The sequence below is a fragment of the Anarhichas minor genome, unplaced genomic scaffold, assembly GCF_050575085.1.
Source record: "Anarhichas minor isolate MPS153535 unplaced genomic scaffold, ASM5057508v1 ptg000051l, whole genome shotgun sequence".
Lineage (NCBI taxonomy): Eukaryota > Metazoa > Chordata > Actinopteri > Perciformes > Anarhichadidae > Anarhichas > Anarhichas minor.
This window is the reverse complement of record NW_027466497.1, coordinates 7,594,288-7,609,589: the sequence shown is the minus strand read 5'-3', so window position 1 is coordinate 7,609,589 and position 15,302 is coordinate 7,594,288. Positions and strand designations below refer to the sequence as shown.

The window sequence follows — 15,302 nt, the reverse complement described above, 5'->3', positions numbered from 1 at the left end:
AAAAACAACAGAAACTTAATTTAAAAGCACATGAAACACAGAAAATAACTAATTGTTGAAGCATTAAGGAAAAACCCATGAAAACATAATTTATTTTATTTCAGAAGAAGACAGATCAGAAGTTTTTTGACTTTTCAAAATTGGCAAAGACAGAATTGTATCCATCGTTCACACACACACACACACACACACATACACACACACACACACACACACACACACACACACACACACACACACACACACATTGATGAAGATCGTTTCAGTCGGTCTCCTGAAGGTTTAACGTGCTTCGTCATCAGCTGGAGCTGAAGAAGACTTTGATGGTGTTGTTGTAGATTGCGTTGGCGAGCTCCAGCGGCTCCTCCTCCCTCGCTGCAGCCATCACCTCTAACACTTGTCTGGACGAGAGAAATAGTGAAATCTATGCATCAGCTTTTGGACTGAAGAATGTTGATGTTTGCTCGCTTGCAAACTGATGAATTTATCGAGTGAGTTCTGCAGAGAATCCACCTCAACGTTACTCACATGATGTGACAGGGCTCGTTCCTGTCCTTCAGACAATGCTCCGCCTCCCACTTCTTCTTTGTGGGAAATGTAGTTGTTACATATTTGGAGCCTGCATGCGTGTTCTTCACGCCACACCACGGAGCATCTGGGAAGGAGCAGGAAGGTATGAACGCATTAATAACTGTCAAACAGCAATATGACGCACCAAACATCCAGATCTTTTGTGTAATGATGAGCATTTGTGTATGCTCTCCAATATCAATATCTTCTTTAATATTTATATCAAATACCTTTTATACTAAAACAAACTGAAGGCATCTCACCCGTTTCTATCATGAGCCTCTCAGTGGGGATGGACTTCATGGCTTCAATATTGGCCTCTGTTTTCAAGGAACTGAAAAATAGAAATAACAATAAACACTGTTTAACATGCAGTATTAAAATAAATAAATAATAACAAAATGATGTCGTGAAACACAGAGCTGAACTGATTTTTCTTTGTTAGATAATATAATATAATACATTATATCAGGGCTGTATTGTTCACATAATTGCGAATATAAAACTAAAATTACATATTTGATGAGTCATGTTACTTTAAATACAGAATACATTAAAACACTTTCCTTCATTGAATTATTATTATTAATAATTATTATTAACAAAAACAAAAATCCACCCAAAAATAAATAAATAAATAAATCCACCCAAAAATAATAATTAAAAAAATCCGCCACAAAAAAAAAAATGACCCCAAAAGAAAGTAATGTTTTTTTTGGGGTGGAGTTTTTATTTTTTTTGCTGGCGGGAATGGGCTTCCATAGCTTAGACAAGTGTTATTTAGCATGATACACTGAATCCAACATTGTAGACCAGATGTGGAGCTGAGTCCACATGTGGTTCATGTCGGGTCAAGTCTTCGGGTTCAGTTCAGGCGAAACACTACATCCTCTCACCATCCATTTATTCCAATGAAGAGGTCAAGGTCAATGAGGGCAGCCGCGTCCTCTGCCGTCCCGTCAAACGAGTGGACCTGAAATAATAAAACTCTCAGGTAATCAGCTGGATCATAGTTTCGTCTCCAACTTTAGTGAATTAATTTCTTCTTTCTTTACCATAATAATTACATTTGTGGCAAACTACCATTCCATTGAATTACGTTTCTATTTCTTTCAAATGTGAAAGCAATGTTCTACAAATATTTCCTACAGACATCTTGTAATGAGTGAAGATGTTTGAGATCCTTCTGCAGTAAGTTTTATTGGAACGTGTGTCTATTAAATGCATCACTTCCTGTAAACTGGAGATTACCCAGGATCCCACAATGCAATGCACAATGCACACGGAGGACTTAAACAGCTAATTTAAAGAAGAAACGTCAGACAGCTTCCACAACATCTTGGAAAATCAAAAACTTCAAACAAAATCAGTAAAAACCGCAAAGTAGCAAAGTTTGAATCCCTTTTAGTGAAACACTTTAAAGTGTCTTCCTCTCTTGTATACTTTCTACCAGACAGTTAACTTTGAAGAATATCATAAAGTGTAAAACAAATGTCCTCACCACTCCTCCAACACATCTGTCTCGGTTTCTCTTCATGATGTCTGTCAAAGAGAGACAAAGAAACAGTAAAATGCTTTGTTTCACAATAAAAAGCACACCAGGTCCAGAGTGAACAAACCTACCGATGAACTCCTGATGGGAGTTCCTGCAGTGGAGGAACATCGGCAGCTGGGTCTCCTCTGCCAAGTCAAACTGCTTCTCAAAGTATCTGTTCCACACCAGAACAAGCAGAGAGAGGAAACAGTGAAGAGAGTATTTAAGGGCTTCTTCAAATTTTTGTGACAAACAATTTAACAATTTCTCAACAAAGTTATCAATAGATTAGTTTGTGATGAAAACAATTGTTACACGTAGCCAGGCGTCAACCTCCAGGTCTTTAATAAACAATAGAGACAAATAAACTTACTTGAGTTGAGTCTCTTTTGGGCAAAATTGCAACCTGTCGAAATCTGTAACAGGGAGAAAAGACACATTACAGTCTCATTAAACAATGGAAACTCTTAATGTTACGATCCGCACATCCTACTCCCACACTCAGGACACTGGAGACTTTATATTTGATATCATATTTATATTCTATAGAAGAATACACACTGATGTAGTTGTATAAAAAAAGCTAAAAGCCACAAGTGTCAAATTTGTTGTGGATAAAATTTGAAGAATTTCCGTTTCCTTTTGTGTTTTATATCTTTTTTTAAATTATTACTGCACAAACGCAACACCGTCACCAGCACCCACCTAGCCCACACTCTCCGACGGCCACCACCTTTCCTCTGTGCGCCGTCACCAGCTCCCTCAGCCCTGAGAGGTACTGGGATTCACCATTCTGCTCAAACTCACTGCAGCGGGTGGGATGGCAGCCCACCGTGCAGTAGAACTCATCTGTAACAACACACAGGGAGCGAGTGTAAAGGTGGAGCACAGAGGACAGAATCAGGCAGATTTGGTTGATTCTGCTCCTGAAGAACTGGACTCATGAATTCACATTGAGGTTGTGCACCAGGCTCTGCGATACCATCGTAAAAAGCCCACAAAGAAATCCACAACACGTCTTTTGTCGTGGTTTTACCTCTGGTCTCGGCTAGTTTAAGAGCCTCCTTGCTGTCTTCGAGGTTTCCTCCTGTGATCATAAACTGGAACAAAGCGACAGGTTTTACATTACTTATGAGACAAAAATTCGAAATGGCTTTTCGGTGTTCAAAAACAAGACTTAAGAGTCTCGGATCACCACAGTTATTACTATTTAATGCTAAAGGGAACACAAGCGCCTTTCAGTGCAGTCCGTCCGATGGTTGTTGAAACATTTCCCTCAAAATCACAAACGTCGACCTCATGATGGTGCAAGAGGAAAAAGTCAGAGGATCACTTAAGTCAGTGGGATTCATCCTCTGAGGACCATGAATGTCTGCACTAAGTTTCATGAGAATCCATCTGACAGCTGTTGAGATATTTCAGTCAAACCAAAAGTAATAATGGAGACATGGCTTACCTTTTCGACTCCGGTTCTGAGAGCTCTGTCAATGATCTCATTGAAGTCATCTGTCACAAAATCACAACTGGTCTCAGGTTAACTGGTCTCAGATTAACTGGTCTCAGATTAACTGGTCTCAGGTTAACTGGTCTCAGATTAACTGGTCTCAGGTTAACTGGTCTCAGGTTAACTAGTCTCAGGTAAACTGGTCTCAGGTTAACTGGTCTCAGGTTAACTGGTCTCAGATTAACTGGTCTCAGATTAACTGGTCTCAGGTTAACTGGTCTCGGGTTAACTAGTCTCGGGTTAACTGATCTCAGGTTAACTAGTCTCGGGTTAACTGGTCTCGGGTAAACTGGTCTCGGGTTAACTAGTCTCGGGTTAACTGGTCTCGGGTTAACTGGTCTCAGGTTAACTAGTCTCAGGTTAACTAGTCTCAGGTTAACTGATCTCAGGTTAACTGGTCTCGGGTTAACTGGTCTCGGGTTAACTGGTCTCGGGTTAACTAGTCTCAGATTAACTGGTCTCGGATTAACTGGTCTCGGGTTAACTAGTCTCGGGTTAACTAGTCTCGGGTTAACTAGTCCCGGGTTAACTGGTCTCGGGTTAACTAGTCTGGTTAACTAGTCTCAGGTTAACTGGTCTCGGGTTAACTAGTCTCGGGTTAACTGGTCCCGGGTTAACTGGTCTCGGGTTAACTAGTCTGGTTAACTAGTCTCAGGTTAACTGGTCTCGGGTTAACTAGTCCCGGGTTAACTGGTCTCGGGTTAACTAGTCTGGTTAACTAGTCTCAGGTTAACTGGTCTCGGGTTAACTAGTCTCGGGTTAACTGGTCCCGGGTTAACTGGTCTCGGGTTAACTAGTCTGGTTAACTAGTCTCAGATTAACTGGTCTCAGGTTAACTGGTCTCGGGTTAACTAGTCTCGGGTTAACTAGTCCCGGGTTAACTGGTCTCGGGTTAACTAGTCTGGTTAACTCGTCTCAGGTTAACTGGTCTCGGGTTAACTAGTCTCGGGTTAACTGGTCTCGGGTTAACTGGTCTCAGATTAACTAGTCTCAGATTAACTAGTCTCGGGTTAACTGGTCTCAGGTTAACTAATCTCAGGTTAACTAGTCTCGACAGCACACAAGCCAAAAGTAAATGCGTAGCTCACCGTCGTGCTTCTGCTTCCCTCTGTAGAGTCCTCTGAACATCGGGTCGGTGAGGTTCACACCGATATCTGAAATGGGAAGGATGGAAGTTATCGATACTGAAATATTTCACCAAACATATTGTGATTCATTTTGGATCGTGCATTTTGACTGATATTCTCTTATGATATAGTTATGATATGATACAGTGATCCTGCTGGAATGTCGCCTCTTGAAATAATATATATATATAATTGATCAACTTCTCATCTCAGTACACATTTTAACTCCTATTGTTCATCATGTCATCTCAGCTGCTTGTAAATATGTAAAACTACGAGCATTTTTTAAAGTGCATGATCATGAGCCAAACCTGCACATGGTTAAGGCTTCAATTTCCCAGTGGGTTGAGGGTTTGATTCCCACTCTAATATTGTGCAACCACCACCTTTCTTGACTCTATCTGCATTCACTTTAATGCCAAGCACAGTACCTGTTGCTGATGTATAAGCTGTCATCAGGAGTTGTGAAATGCTTTAAACCAAAATCAAACCATCTGACATGTTCGTGCACACATCTGTACAGTTGGTAACTGCTGTGTTGTCATTTCTCAGCAGGGCTAACTCAAACTAGCTCCCATGCTAACTCAAAACACACATGCTTGTCTGTTTACCACCATTACCAGCATGCACTGACTCTCATCTAACCTTCTCTTTCTGTCATGTAATGTAAACATCAAACACAAGTGTCTCACCGATGAATTTGTGCTGAGCCATGTTTGTAAGAGCAATACTTCTAAAAAGAACCACACATGCAGCTCTCACCAATCCCATAATGCGTCAATACCGTAAGTACTGTAACTGAGAGCAATCACATTATTGGTATAGTTAGCTTTTTTGTTACTTTCCCTGCTCTCCAAAGGTTCTAGACGAAAGATAATATGGAGCGCGTTTGGTTGTAGTTAGCCGTTATTACTAACATCTGTGATTAAATTGTGGGAAAAAGGGACAAAATAAACATCCAAGAAAATACGTTTGCGCATTCTAAGTGCACTTACGGTAATAACGTCCACACGCCACATAGTCCCAGAATCCACCGCGCCGCTCGCCGAGAAGGTGACAGGGGACGGTGAAAATGGCCACTGCCTATCTCACTCACCACCAGAAGGTGTTGCGGCTTTACAAGAAATCCCTTCGACACCTGGAGTCATGGTGCATCTTCAGGTAAGAGGGGCTTGTCTTCGTTTAAGAACCGCGAAAATAAGAACATAACACGTCGATGCTGTACCGTAGACAGTCTGTGTTTGCTGTGCTGCTAAGCTAACCAGCTAAACTAAGCTAACGGCTAGCCAGGTCACCCATTCCAGTCGAGTTATAGCCTTATATCAAACAGCTAAACTTACAAATGTAGTCTAATAGATCTGAATAGATAAATACAGAAATCATCATACATTATATACATTAAGCGAGTTTACATTTTAGGAATTCACTTAGTGAGAAATCTTACTTCTCATTTGCTCACCACTCCAAACACTGTTCTGTGAAATCTATTATTGTTATTACTTAAGTAATTAATCAAGCTATTAACTCTGTTCCAGATGATGAACTGATTAATTCTTTTTTTTGTCAAATGCTGTTCAGTTTAAGTAAGTAGTAGTTAAGTATGGTAGGTATAGTATAGTATAGTATATATATATTAGTCAAAAATGAATGAAGTTATTCACTCTAGATGTGGTCAATATACAATTTACAATATCTGAGAATAAGTTACACATTGTAATAAAAACAACAGAGAAAAAAACAAATAGAGCCAGAACCATACTAGGCATGTGAGACCAGTATTTAGGGTTTTGAGTTAAAAGTTACATGGAGTTATACCCAGACGTTACATTGCAGACAAGAATTGTGAAGAAGAATCAAGAACAACTTCGACATTGTCAAGCTTCTCGATGTTACAGTGTAAACAGGAAACGCACTGTCGTGTTTCTTCTGAAAACAATTAGCACACATGATAATTTTGTTTGTGTCATGTTCACGCTGTATCTGCACTAGAAGTCTTGCGGTAACAGCACACATCTGAGTCTCTCTCTGCACTCTCATTTGTATGGTTTAAGACGTGTAACTGTTTTTTAAATTTTTTTATTGTTACAGAGACAAATACCGGTTCTACGCCTGCATGATGCGAGCTCGTTTCGATGACAGCAAGGACGAGAAGGACATGGTGAAGGCCACCATGATGCTGAAGTCGGGAGAGGAGGAGTTCTGGGCCAACCAACACCCTCAGCCCTACATCTTCCCCGACTCCCCCGGCGGGACGTCCTACGAGAGATACGAGTGCTACAAGGTGAGGCAGGGCGTCACGGGCTGCGTCTGGATGTTATTATCCTGTGGATACACATTTCTTCTTCTTCAGTATTTTATCTCTTACTTTATGAAGCTCACAACTTGAGACACGAAAACAACACAATTATTTGAACTTATTAGTTTGAGAGTTTTCCTGTAAACGTCTCTGTGAGGCTACAATAGGTTTGTAAGCTGTTTCACATTTTTCCCTTTTTTTCTGTAACATAAAGCCTAGGGATGTTTCAAACACAACCTTAAACTTTTCATAAAATGTTCACAACAATGTGACCGATATCGACATGCAGCACTATGTGGTCTATCGAGTCGTTACTGCCCTCTGCTGGAGATGTAAGGGGTGTGCAACTACGACCATCTACGTCACATAATCTGACAAATTCTGTCCTCAAATCTTGAGCGAGTTTTTAGCAAAGAAAAGGAACACTTGAATGTACTTATTTAAGATTAGAATAATGACAGGAAGATGCAGACGATCGTAATGTAACGTCCTGAGCTCCGCTCTGTTCCTGCAGGTCCCAGAGTGGGTGCTGGACCACTGGCACCCCTCAGAGAAGGCCATGTACCCCGACTACTTCTCCAAGAGGGAGCAGTGGAAGAAACTGAGAATGCAGAGCTGGGACAAAGAGGTGAGCGTTTCAGCACCCGGTCCGTCTACACATCACATGTTTTACATTCCACCGTGTCGCCTCCTCTTTGCGCTTTACAAGAAGCAAAATAGACATTATAGTCCTACCTATTTATACCCTTTTAATATTTAAGGTACTTTGATCAGTGCAGAAAATGAGCTCTGTGGCAAACAGACGTTTATGATACTTGCATGTTTGGTTCAGCACGTTAATCGTCACAATTGATCTTGGTTCCAGGTCGCCCAGCTGCAGGCTGAGACTTCAGCCGGAGGCCCCAAGACCGAAGCCCTCCCTCCCGCCCGCATTGAGGGAGACCTCCCCCCTCTGTGGTGGCAGTACGTCACCCGCCCCAGGGAGCGCCCCACATAATAACCCTCCACCCAACAATCTTCAACACACAGCAACAACAACAACAACAACAACAGCACGACATCTGGCTGAATTTACATATTTCTGTGAAGAATGTTTGACGAGTCATTCACCTGTGCAGGTTGCACAGCTGAGAAAACAACCTGCCTCAATTCACACTGATGTGACTTTGGGAAGTCCTGTAGATGTATCAATGAATACCTGTAACTATTAATAAATAATTATATGTAAATGTGTGTGTTGTGTTCAACTGCAAAAAGAAAATCCTCTAAATCTAGACCTCTACAATGAGTAAAAAGTGAGGTAAAGCATACTAACTTTAATTTGTTCCAAAACATCTTTCCTACCTCCAAATATCCCCCGAGTTTAAACGTGTCTTTATAGATCTTCTCATATAACTCTGCATATATATATATATATATATATATATATATATATATATATATATATGAACGTATATATATACATTGGATATTCTCCAAAAAAGCACGAGGAGTGTTTTATAAGTTCTGTATTAAAATGCACATATGCTTGCTTATAAGACCTCTGCTCAGGTGGGAGCTAAAGAGAGCTTTGCTGGGAATTTTGTGCAGTCAGCAGACTCTATGCACCAATAAGAATGATAAAGGTGTAGTTTGCTCCACCCTGACAGGTGCAACAAAACTTCCAAGAGAGGGAGGGTCAGTCTGCACCCTCCTGTGATGCATTCGAATCATCCAAAGAGAGTGAAATCACTTATTGTGGGTGAACCAGGGTCTGTGCACGGACCCTTAAAGGTGTAGACGTAACACTTTGACATCAGTGTCTTTACTGGTGCAACAGACGAAGCAGAAGAAGTCCGTAATGATTATGAGCCTCTAAATGTGACATTAAAGGCGCTGGATATATGCTGAGAAATCAAAGTACTTACAGTTATAGTTAGTTTACTCATACAGCATAAAAAGTGCATTTGTTGGGGACTATTTTCAGCAGTGTATTAATACATAATTTGGTACGTGGGAGTTCTGGCAACCCCTGGAGGCAGCTGGCAGTCCTAAGAAAGCTGCAAGCAGGGCTTCAGCTATGGCGACAAGCGCGGCCTGAAGTTGCACGGTCGCATCATCATGGTCACCTCCTTCAGAGAGTAGAAGTCTGACTCCTTCCAGGAGAACCAGACAATGCCATCCGGCCCGAGCAGGTTCTGAGCTTTCAGAGAGTAGCGCCCCCCCTGGTGGAAACAAAGGGTGTTTCACAATTAACATATTTATAAACCTGAGTCCTACAAAATCTAGTGGCGTGTTGTCTCTGACCTCGTAGTAGACGCCGTTGAGGTTGGTGTAGAAACACTGGTGGAACCACCAGCCGGCGTGGCTGATCTCGGCACAGATGTTGCCGGTGTCTGGCGTGCTGAAGTCGTGCTGGTCGTGGTACCAACCGAACGAATCCTCCACCGTTCCACTGAAACCAGACACATGGAGGCGGTACCGGTTCTCCTCGTTCTCTATCCTGCATGAGGAGGAGAGGAAACCATAAGAGTAGAGAGATCCACTTGTCCTCCAGCCCCCTGACTGTCCTCTACATGTTACCATCTTGGTTTTTTTTGCAACCAGAAGGGACACAAGGGGGTGGAGCTAAGTACAACCGACATTTTTCAGTGACCAAAATGTTACAATTATCTTTTAAAGTTAAAGTTCTCAGACAAAAGCACAGACAACTTCTTGACAGGAAAAAACGCTCTGGTAGCGACCTGTCAATCACAGTAAGCAACTAGAGATTGAGACCATAAACTCATGTTTACAATGTTTACTGAGGTAATAAATCAAGAGAGAAGTAGAGTCATTTTCTCATAGACTTCTATACAACCAGAGGAGTCGCCCCCTGGTGGACACTAGAGAGAATGCAGCTTTAAGACATGAAGCTTTGGCTTCACTTTTCAGACCCGGAGGTTGACGTCTGGTCTGATGTCTCTGTATTGTTTACGACTCATCTACATCATCCGGTCTGACTACCTGAAGCTGTGGTACAGGGCGTGTTTGTGGGCGTGGCTCCAGTCGTGCAGCTCGATGCGGAGGCTGTAGTGGCCCTGGTTGGACAGCAGGTGGAGCTGTTGGTTGCCCAGCCAGTGTTCCTCTCGTGGCTCGCCGAAGCCTTCGCGGTACTCCGACCAGCCGCGGTTAAAACTCACCAGGCCGCCGCGCCGCCGCTGAAACACAGTCCAGCCTCCGCCTGGAGCACACACGAAGAAGAAATATGTCTTTGTGTCTATACCTTGTACTAGATAACGCGAGTGTGTGTCTCACCCTCGGTCTCCATGTCGCAGTAGACGGGCAGGGCAATGCCTGGCGACTGGATGATGGTGTAAACACCGGAATGACGAACACCGTTGTAATACAGAGACGCACAGTCGGATGGACAGAAAGACAAGCGCGGTCCATCTGAGGGACGGAGACAGAGAGACATGAAACGGTCAACTAATGATGAAACTGTGAAATCCTGAGTTGTTCAAATCTTGTCATTAGCAGTTTTTATAATGTGTGTAAACAGGTTATAATTCTATTTATGTTGCTGTGAAAACATCCTTCAAACAACTGGATTTATTCAAGTTTCTCACCAACACTACATTTAATTAGTTAGTTAGAAAACATTGCATTTACATGCTGACATTATAATTTTCCTTTACATGATACTAATTTTCACTGAACAGCCTGAACGCATCATAATGTAACTTCAGGGAACCTCCATTGGTTAGCCGTTAGCGGTGCTGCTAACGCTGCTAGCTCTCCTCCTGTCAATTTAAACACGGATCGGTTGTTTACAATGTAACATTATCAGAGATCGGCAACGAGAAAAGCACGAATGGCGATGTCCTGATCGCACGTTGTGATGGTTAATATAATAATGAATTCCACCGCTCTTCTTGGCAAGACCTGCCCTGCGAAGCTGGTTTAGGCAGAGACAATTGGTTAAGTTGAGGTATTGACCTTGAGTAGTTAGGGTCAGGATAGCCCATTGGTCGGGGCATAGGACCCGAACAAATCAGGATATCGGGACCTCGGGGAGCTTGGACTCCCGGCCAATCCTAGCACTTGAATGCTTTACAGGGCGGCGTCTTGCCAAGAAGAGCAATGGGATTCATTATAACGCCTCCGGTAGCTGCTGCATGCTCTCCTCCGGACTAGTGGAGGGGAGGATGAAATAAAAAATGAAAACGTAACAAGTTGTTTTCTCATTTCTATTTTTTCTCGTCCCCTTTCTTCGGATTATGTGGCTATTTCTTACACATTGCACCTTTAACTGTTAACAAAACATAGGCTGCAAAATCTGATTTTTGTATGGTAAAGTCAAATACATGTTGAATGCCCTGCAGCAACACAGTGCTGCTGTGTGTCGTTTTGATTGGGTTAAAAAGTTCCAGTTAGGTTGCATGAACCTCATCATGCAACACGCAATTCATGCAACTCACCACTGTGTCGGTTGCATGTGTACCTGGTGGCAGTGTGTCTCGCGTGCCGAGCAGCGGCGTCATTCTGACGACGTTGATGGCGCAGCCCGTGTTGCGGCTCATGCGTTGCGCGGCGGCGGCGGCCGAGAGGTTGCGTAGCTGCGTCTGCAGCTCGTACAGCAGCGCCGCGTGCACCAGGAGCAGCGTGTCGGCCTCGGTGTGACGCAACTCCAGAGAATGCAGGCGCTGGTCGAAGGGCGACTCTACACTAACTCTTTCTTCACCCTGAGAGTTAAAAACAGAGAAGAGTTGGTGAGGTTTGACGTTGTTCTCCTGTTGTAAACAATGGGGCCTTAAAAAAGGAAGTAAGCAGTATAATTTCAAAGGAATGCTCAATGCATCTACAAAGTGTGTTTTTTAAATCTTTCAAACCAATTTATTTGTAAATATATTTAAATATGTGGTTTAAACTTCCAAACACATGTCTTCCAATATATTGGGCGGTTGAGGTTAAAGGGACAGTGTGTAACATTTAGGGGGATTAATTGGCAGAAATGGAATATAATATTCAGAACTACGTTTTAATTAATGCATAATCGTCTTCCACAGGTCCGCCATCTTGCACCTCCATGTTTCTAGAATGGACAAACTGAACGCTGGCTCTTGGGAGAGCCATTCGCGTTCTTACGTTACCCAAAGGTAGAGATCCGTACCAAATACATGGTATCAAACAGGCCCAGGTGCTAAATTAGGGGAGTATTAATAAACTCTGACGTTTCTGTTCTTTTTTTATTATTCCTTTTTAATGTTTAGGTGTAATTCATTATCACACTGCAGTGCTCATCTCAGCTCTCTCTGTCGGGGTGAGCTCCTCCAACTAAACACACACATAGACACTGTTCAACAAGCATGACCATGTAAACAAAAGTGAAACCTAATTCAATCAACTCTGTCAGCAGTCTCTCACCCGATCAGCCAAATGTTTTTTTTTTTTTTACAAACAAGCTTAAGCTAAAGCTGTCTGTATGTAGTCTGTTTATCATAGTCTGTTCTCGTAAACTTCTCAAAAAAAATGGAGGTACTACAAAGAGCCTATACGCCGTCTGAAGATGAAATTTACGGCACACGGATGAATGCGTACTCGCGGATACAGAAACTATAATTTTGGTTATTTTGTTTGTCTTCATTTTGGGAGGATTTTACTACTGCCTCATTTGTGTGGTACAATCAATTAAATTACCAAGATGTCGGATCACCAAAATGAATACTTTTCAATTACAGGACACACAAGTAGGTACATTTAGCCCATTGAGTAGCTTCTATGCTCAAAGGGAAGGGAAAGCATTCCTCTACTAGGACTTTCGTCAGCAAACAATGGCAACATTTACAAAAACAAGCAAATATCAGACAGCAGTCTTAACTCGACTTTGACCAAAGGCGGCCCCCGAGACACTCCAGCCCAGAAAAATACTCTCTGGGTCGGGCAGACCAAAAGGCCTGCAGCTAATCCTGTTAGCATTCAGGGTTAAGGAGGACTTAGTGGGTGTCAATACAGGGAGATAAAGACAGACAAAGATAAATAGAGACAGAGAGAGAGAGAGAGGAGGGTGTCCCAATAATCTTTGCCCCTATAAAATATAAACTGCATGTATGTGTACATTATCACAGTTATTGTTAGTGTTTGTAGCATTGCCTGTATTGTTTCTGTTCAGTTTCAGTGCTAAAAGCATTTAGCTTGTGAGGCAGTGCGTTAGCGTGAATATCAAAGTACAACTGAGGCCGACTGGACATGTGGCCTGTTGTTGATGCCAGATAAAAACTCACCAAAATAATTGGTATTAATCTTTTGGGGAACACGGATATCTGTGCAAACGTTTATGACAATCTGACGTAAAGCTTTTCAGATACATCACTCTGGACCAAAGTGCTGGACAGACATCAAGCCTACAGAGGGCTGCGTAGTAAAATAAAACTGTAAAAAGAAAGTGGTTGAAATAGATGAATAATACTAAACAAATGTTTAATCCAACGTAAAACCTGTTGAATTATAAAATATAGATAAATGTATCATTATCAATCATTGAGTCGACTCTAGAGGTATCTACTCGTGAATTTTATGTTGTAGAACAAAACTTCTAGAGTAAATCTCTTAATCTTGTGTTAACCACAGACCTCATTTCAGGCTACTAACCAAAATCCCATTAAAAAAACCCTGTGACTTTGAGAAGAGGGAACCAGATGTCAAAGAATTCTACATCATGTTCAGGTGTTAGGACTCACTCCTGCAGGACTCTATTTATAACATGTCCAACTATTTCTTTAAGAAAGTGAAAAGCTGCCATTTCATTCAAACAGAGACAAACTGTGAACTAGTGTACAGCCGTGTACCTGCACCTCCAGGGACTTGACTCGATGGCGGTGGTTCCTCAGCTCCTCCTGCAGCTCTGACATCGTCTCCCTCAGCTCCTCCAGCTGCTCCTTTCTGTTCTGGTTCTCGTGGAGCCAATATGAGATGTCGTCTGTGCAGCGGAACATATCCGGGCAGCGTTGCTGCGACGTTCCCACCGGCACCGGAGGCAGCGTGGCCATCAGCCGGCACTGGCCACTAGACGTCAGCTGGCTGCTGTACTCGCCGCACTGTGCCGATGAACTGACAATAGTCCGGTTGAAGCTTTGGTTGGTTCTGTCGTTAACACCGGTGTCGCTGCTGCGTATGAATGGTGGGGAGTTCGCTGACAGGTCGGAGTGTGTTTCCAGGAGGAAGGGAAGAGGATGCCAGTCAGCGTCCTCATAGTTGTCTTTGTTTGTGTCCCAGTTTGTGTCAAAGTCTGTGTCTGCTACATCCATGCTTGTTTGGATGTTCATGTCCAGTACATCCCCGTTATTTTCTGTGAAGGTATTGGGGTGTACGTCCTCTTCGTGTCCAACGTCTGGACGTTCATCGGAGGCCGCAAAGTCACCGGTGACATGGTGACACCGGCGGGTCAGTAAGACAAAGGTCAGTAGAATGGATCGCCAATTCATCCTAAACATTCAGTAACTCACCCTCACTGATTGTTGCTGATTTTTATTTTAATCCATAGTAACTTCAAGTGAAGTCATCGGTTTGAATTAGCTGATCAACATCAAGGTCAGACGTCATAGCTACAAGTTGAGGTCCAGACTTCACCCAAAGTTACACTTGGTTTGTAGGATGGGGAAAAAAATGTACAAAACACAGCAGAAGTCCATGGATTTTATTGTCCATGAATTGTGACTTAAACACAATCCGGTTCTCCCTCTTCAAACTCTGTAACATCCCAGCCAGGTTTCTATGAAGGTGCTCAACCTGGTTCAGTGGCCCATAGACTAGTGCTTTAACATTCACTGGATTGGTAGAGGAAGAGATCTCTGAAAGTCTTGTTAACTTTTAGCCCAGGAAACACAGTTACAATCAATGAGAAGAGCAGTTTTCTATACATCATTATGATTTTACCAGCAAGCCTTGAAGTTCTTGAAGAGAGAAACCTCTTTGACATGAAAAGAGTAGTTTTAGACAGGGATGATGGTCCTTCTCAACCAGATCTAAACCAAGCCCCAGATCCTGCTACGGTCCCAGCCAGGTCAAAGGAAAAGTTCAGACCTGCTGGTTCAATCTTCCACTTCGGTTGAAACAAACTGTTGAAGAGCAGAAACAAAGTCTGGATCACATTTACACATACTTTTGACAATGTATACCACAAACACAAACGTACTGGACAACTTCAAGCTTTCAAATTTGTTAATTTGTGGGACAAATCTACTTTACATCTTGGGTAAATTAAGACCCTATTCAAACCAAAACGGGAGTGTATCTATGTTCCCAGGGACCTAA

The 15,302-nt window shown here is 42.5% G+C and overlaps 3 protein-coding genes across 3 annotated transcripts; 1 reads left to right on the top strand and 2 right to left on the bottom strand.

Annotated features, from left to right (window-relative positions):
- Positions 1–80: 80 nt before the first annotated feature.
- Positions 81–5,509, bottom strand: LOC142972081 (deoxyribonuclease TATDN1-like). The gene is made up of 12 exons (XM_076112874.1): positions 5,428–5,509; positions 4,697–4,762; positions 3,561–3,610; positions 3,141–3,204; positions 2,810–2,953; positions 2,478–2,520; positions 2,194–2,279; positions 2,072–2,112; positions 1,467–1,543; positions 834–904; positions 529–655; positions 81–401 (listed from the first exon to the last, which is right to left on the bottom strand). The coding sequence occupies exons 1-12, from the start codon at positions 5,504–5,506 to the stop codon at positions 299–301; spliced, it is 951 nt and encodes a 316-aa protein (XP_075968989.1). The 5' UTR covers positions 5,507–5,509; the 3' UTR covers positions 81–298.
- Positions 5,510–5,758: 249 nt separating this feature from the next.
- LOC142931416 (NADH dehydrogenase [ubiquinone] 1 beta subcomplex subunit 9-like) lies at positions 5,759–8,260 on the top strand. Its single transcript, XM_076075319.1, has 4 exons — positions 5,759–5,896; positions 6,824–7,016; positions 7,546–7,659; positions 7,897–8,260. Exons 1-4 carry the CDS (start codon positions 5,808–5,810, stop codon positions 8,026–8,028), a joined length of 528 nt encoding a protein of 175 aa, XP_075931434.1. The 5' UTR covers positions 5,759–5,807; the 3' UTR covers positions 8,029–8,260.
- An 828-nt stretch (positions 8,261–9,088) lies between these two features.
- Positions 9,089–14,473, bottom strand: LOC142972002 (angiopoietin-4-like). The gene is made up of 6 exons (XM_076112752.1): positions 13,838–14,473; positions 11,494–11,734; positions 10,308–10,442; positions 10,017–10,233; positions 9,318–9,513; positions 9,089–9,235 (listed from the first exon to the last, which is right to left on the bottom strand). Exons 1-6 carry the CDS (start codon positions 14,471–14,473, stop codon positions 9,089–9,091), a joined length of 1,572 nt encoding a protein of 523 aa, XP_075968867.1.
- Positions 14,474–15,302: the final 829 nt, after the last annotated feature.